At 34.2% G+C, this 5738-nt stretch overlaps 1 protein-coding gene across 1 annotated transcript; it reads left to right on the top strand.

The window, feature by feature from the left end:
* The first annotated feature begins 1751 nt into the window (after positions 1–1751).
* On the top strand, positions 1752–5220 carry LOC108210843 (probable NADH dehydrogenase [ubiquinone] 1 alpha subcomplex subunit 5, mitochondrial). The gene is made up of 2 exons (XM_017382277.2): positions 1752–2170; positions 4842–5220. Exons 1-2 carry the CDS (start codon positions 1852–1854, stop codon positions 5042–5044), a joined length of 522 nt encoding a protein of 173 aa, XP_017237766.1. The 5' UTR covers positions 1752–1851; the 3' UTR covers positions 5045–5220.
* Positions 5221–5738: the final 518 nt, after the last annotated feature.

Below are 5738 nucleotides of genomic sequence, written 5' to 3'. Positions count from 1 at the left end.
TTTTGGGCTTTGCTTTTGGATATCCGGACGGCCCGATTCAGTGATTTTGATTTTTGAATTGGCCTTTATATTAAATTTTTTCCTTTTATGGTTTTAATGAGATTAAAATAAGTGATTATTGTTTAAAACAAATAAGTGAAGTAGAGGTTAGTAACAAGTTAAGGCTTATAAGTGATTAAAGTGTTCGGGAAAGAAGTAAAAATCATGAAACAAATTAGTATTCTCAAACTTTTTATGATTATCCGTGGAGGAGTATATTAGGAAAAAAATAAGAACAAATCAAAAAAATTAACAGGTTTGGGACTTTCAGCTGTGAAAATCGAATAAAGCTATGACTGTGACTAGGAAAAGAAAGAGAGGTAGAGACTTTTCAGGAGGCTAGGATTTTAAATATTACCTTGGGTAAATATATTATGTAATGGTTATTTCGTAATTTGATTTTTGTCTTCGATTATAATTAGATATATAAGGTTTTATATGGAAAATTGGGTTGAAGTCTTTTTGCATCATTTGTTTAAATTATTGTGTTCATTTCGACGTGGTGCAATAATTGATAGTTTTTTGATCGTATTTGATTTTATTTTATTTTGACAAATATGACTTATAGCCTTACAAGTTACAAGTGAATATTTGTTCTAACAAATTGTCAGGGTGAGCCAGAGTCGTATCCAAGACCTAGGACGATAGGGTATAAACGCTTAACCACTAAAGTTGATTATATTATTTTTTTTTTTGACAAATATGGCTTATAGCCTTAGAAATGAGTATCTGTTCTACGAAACTCTGTCGGGGTGAGCCAGGATCGAACCCAGAACCTGGGACGACAGAGGATAAGCTCTTTACCCCTGAACTATCCGACCGTGCTCGTTGATTATATTATTTTAGATGACTTTGTTTTGGTACCGAATATAAGTCTTTGTACTTGTTTCCTTCTTTTTTTTTCCTCCCTTTTTTTTCCTCCCCCTATGTTTTCTTCTTTTCCACGGATCTTAATCTTAGAGGGGTGTACATGATTATTATTTTAAAACATTTTTTTGCATTCATGAAATCCGAGGGTATTCGATTGGGATTGTTTGAAATTCATTAAAATCTTGAGGTATTCGATTGGGATTTTAAATTATGGTACGAAATCTGGTGGTATTCAATTGAGATTTTAAATTATACTTTAAAATCCGATGGTATTCAATTGGGATTGTTTCAAATCCATTAAAATCTGATGGTATTCAAATGATGATGGATTTTTCTGGATCTCATAAAATGATGGATTTTGTGGCATTCTCCAGTGTATTTTAAGTTTTTTGAAATCCCACCAAAATCAATGGGATTTTGAAGTATTGTGCTTAAATCCTATCACCTCTATGACATTTTATCAAGAATCCGCACAAAATCGAAATCACATACAATCCATTAAAATCCATAAACTGAAAACAATTCATTAAAATCCCAATCGAATACACCTCTCTTAATTATACAACAATTTTTATTTTCCAGCGTCATATTTGTACAATGTAAGTTATAAGAATATATACATTTTATTGCCACTTTTTTATCTAAATTTTCGTGAGATACTGCTGTTGGTTAGATAAAAGAATTTTATGTATAAAAAAAACTTTTCCTTTTTTTATTATATTTCAATATAATTTATTGTCATGATGTGACAACAAAAAAGAGTATATTTCATAACAGTTATCATGACCTTCCGAATAATTAGCCCAGGTCATATTTCGGGTCCGCCCAATACAACTTGGGCCAATCATAAAATCCACCACAACTTCTAAAACACAAATCATCATTTCCGGTGCTGTTTCATTTCACTGCTCCAGCAGAGACGAGACTGAGAGAGCGAGAGAGATGTTTCTACGGAGATTGACGCGGCCATTGATGATGATGGCAAAGGTAAAAGAGACTACAGGCATCGTAGGTCTCGATGTGGTCCCCAACGCCAGACAAGTTCTAATCAATCTCTACAACAAGACTCTGAAAGAGATCCAGGCCGTTCCTGAAGATGAAGGCTACAGGAAAGCTGTCGAGAGTTTCACGCGCCACCGTCTCAAGGTTTGCCAGGAGGAACAAGATTGGGAAGCTATCGAAAAGCGGCTCGGCTGCGGTCAAGTCGAAGAGTTGATTGAAGAGGCTGAAGATGAGCTTAAACTCATCGATAAGATGATCGGTTTGTTCACATTCCTCTCTTATTACCCTTTTTATTCTATTTTCGTGTTTTATTATGATTTCTTCATTTGTACGTGTGTGATTTGATGCTTAATTAGGTTTTGTGTCCAGTGTTGACTGTTTTTTATTTTGATGAATTAGATAAGTGCCTGTACACTGGAAATTGTTGTATATTTTAAAATCAAGTCAAATTCTGATATTCTGTGGGAGGTAGTTGTAACTTGCATATTAGTTTCTGAATTCTAATTACCAATTGAGGACTGTGCAATTGTTTGATTTTCCCCAATGATTGGTTTTCAGCTTGATTAAGTAGCAATTGGTTATAATTGTGGAATGTCCAAAAGCAAACTACTGGTTATGTTTTTGTGAAATTTAGGACGGTCTAGTAATTTTTATTATGTTATTAAAGAATCCTCTAAGCTGCTTAAAGTTAGCTCACTTTTTATATGGATATTTGATTAAAATTGTTATATAAGTTTTATAACACATTGTCTCTAGTTGATCCCCCAGTGACAAAAGGCCGAAGTATATTTTTTTATGTTGGAGTGTGATGATGTCCTCTAGTGTCTTGTTAAATGTTCAATGTAGGTGGAGATCATATATTGACCAAGTTTCCCGTTGAATTTTTAGATTAGTAGCCTTTATTGATGTATGGCAAGGTTAAGAAAGTGTTAAAAATAAGAATATAACCAATTGGCCATTGCCATAGAGGATCAGTAGAAACACAAGTTAATTTGTCCTATCCATAGGAAGAATTCAGAGTTCCTAATTTGAATTCTAGACCTGTATCTCTATGTGGCGTATTCCAATAATTAAACCTTGAGTAATAAGTTAATACAATTTACAAGTAACCAACTTAACTCTGCTGCCTATGCATTGGGATGCAGTTTGTACCTCTAGCATTACTTATAATATGACTATAAAAAATGAATTAAAAGCACCTCGCTAAAGAATGAGAATTGGAAGTGTGAAATTTTCCTAGTTGTAATTGATGTAATTAGTAACTTCTAATAAAGATCGAGGAATGTCATATTGTTTGATTACCCCTGTTATTAGTGTTCAACTGGGACTAAGAGACCAACTGTTGGAGGTTTAAACTTTAAGCAATTGCTCCAAGTTAAATTGTGTTATGTGGCAACTGCTTGCATCTTTCAAGTTAAACTCTTGGTTATATATATTCAGTTTGGGTGGTGGTGGTAGCAATATACTTCAATGTCCACTCCTACATGGATGACTACTGCAAGTTGCTTTAACTTAAACATTTCATTGAGCTGTTAGAAAACTTCGCTAACATGCAGTCTCTAATTTTAATCATTATTTGTTTCCTATTGATATGGCAAAATCTTTCCTTACTTTTCATGTAGGAATGTGTTTCTGTATTCAGAGATCATTTTGGCAGTTATTTGTTAATGAAAATTAGTGATTGACTTGTTATAAGCTGGAATTGTTTTTAGATGATTCCAATTTTCAGGATTAACAGTATAATATAACTAGCAATCTTTAATCTTTTCAAGGCTATCCTTCACATTTGTCTCTTCCGCATTCTAAAATGTGTAGTTCAATAGAGACACCACTATATATGTTTTCTGACTTTTGTCCACTACAGAACTGAACTTGTTGCCTCAAAAATTAGAACTTGCAAGAGAAGGGTAAAGTTAATGCTAAAGTCGTGGCTCTCCTTGCGTGAATGTTAGAGAAGCGTTACCAACATATCATGGTAGTCATATCATATATATATATATGGGTCATGTTCCTCTTAGAACCCTTAGTCTTATTTCTAGTATTAATTAGGGTTTTGCAGCAGAATTGCACATGCAAAAAATTGTCGTGTTTATGTATTATATTTTGAAAACACGCAAGGATGTAAAAATTGTGTAGTTAGATTAAGATCCTGAAAGTTTATTTACTCCCTCCGTCCCTCTCATTTCCTTACAGTTTTTTTTCACTGCTCGACATTTTAAGGCTCTTATAAAACATAGTTCTTCTGTAACTTATTCTTGAGATTTTCTTTTTGTGTATAAAAATTCAAACATCAAATTTTTACTCGGAAGAAAAAAGATAAAAAAATAAGTTACGGAACTACGTTTTCTAGGAGCATTAGAATGCGTGCCAAACTCTCGTCCCCCAAGGTAAACTAATACTAATGTTCAGGGTATTATTAACCATTTTAGATATATTTTGTTGGCACATTATTTTATGTTGCTTGTTAGAAACCATGTTTGGTACAGGCATTCTATGGCTGCAGCATGCAACTGGCCAGGGCCTAGCTATAACTCTCGACATTTGTTTAGTTGCAGTTATTATTAAATTCCATTTTGCTATTGATTTGACGTGCTCCGTGTGTTGTAGTGTCTGACTTAACTTGGCACTCAGTCTAAACTTCCAGTTCATGACAAGGACTATATTAGCTTCTTAAAAATTTCTAGAAAAGTTCAATCGAACCATTAAAATATAAACTCAAAGTCTTGTTGAAGATGCTTTCGTGTTTCTGTTGATGTTGGTTTTAATATCTTATTTAATTTCAAAAATTTTCCTTGTGTCACTGATGGTATAGTCTCAGGAGCTGTAGTGTGCATTCTCTTTTATCTGCACCCTGAAACTAACTGGAAAAAAAAATAATTGTCAACAGAATTAAATGATTAAGATATAAATTTTCTGCCTTTTTATCACAGAGTGGGATCCTTGGGGTGTTCCGGAGGACTATGAATGTGAAGTTATTGAGAATGATGCTCCGGTTCCCAAGCATGTTCCTCTACATCGTCCTGGTCCCCTCCCAGAGGAGTTCTACAAGACGTTGGAAACAGTTACAACAGGCACACTGGAGGAAAACGTTAAAAAGGAATCGCCTGCAATAGACTCTAGCGGGTCACAATGAATTATGTAGCTAGCATCCGTTTGTGGTTGCTCAAAAAAATTTGTTTGACTGATGAAATCGTATTTTCCTTTATGGTCTGTTGTTTTATGTTTGTAATCTGAAGATAGTACTTCTCCGCTGTAGCGGACAGTATGCTGACTTTGAAGTTAATAATTACAAAACAAGCCCTTTTTTTCTGTTGGGAAAGAACTACATTTCTAATCTTCATTCGTAACAGTATCCGGATCTCTAATGGGCATTTCCTGCTACATTAGCAACATTTGAAGGGATATTGTAGTAGTTTGTAACAAATGCTACTTGTGACATTGGAGAAATATGCAAAACTCTATCAGGAATAAAGAGCTGTTGCTTGTGATTTGCTCATGTCCATTATTATTCCTTTTTATTCTGTGCTATTCTCATTCTGCCAGGGCAAGAAAATTAATTTTAATAATTCTCATCTTATGGTAAAAATCAAGCTATGCATCACTAATCTATTCTAATTTGGGTTAATGCTCTAATTCATCACTACTGAACCAAAACTTTCAGTTGGCCTACCGAGTAAAAAAGCTTTCAGTCAACTAATTGTACCATTCAAAACTTTCAAATAGGCCATTCCGTTAGATTACGTTAAGTTTTTAACAGATACATCAGCGCCGGTCAACCTGCCTGTCGCAATCTCTGCCGGAATCTCTTGCACCGCGCTCCCCCTCTC

The sequence above is a fragment of the Daucus carota genome, chromosome 3 (assembly GCF_001625215.2).
Source record: "Daucus carota subsp. sativus chromosome 3, DH1 v3.0, whole genome shotgun sequence".
NCBI lineage: Eukaryota > Viridiplantae > Streptophyta > Magnoliopsida > Apiales > Apiaceae > Daucus > Daucus carota.
Note: the sequence above shows the minus strand (reverse complement) of the source record. Positions and strands in the feature narration are given on the sequence as shown.

Bases quoted from the DNA above. Each gene is read 5' to 3' on its own strand.
- LOC108210843 (XM_017382277.2), top strand. From the start codon at position 1,852: ATGTTTCTACGGAGATTGACGCGGCCATTGATGATGATGGCAAAGGTA. The intron at 2,171-4,841 runs GTTTGTTCACAT...TTTTTATCACAG, and splicing joins ACTCATCGATAAGATGATCG to AGTGGGATCCTTGGGGTGTT.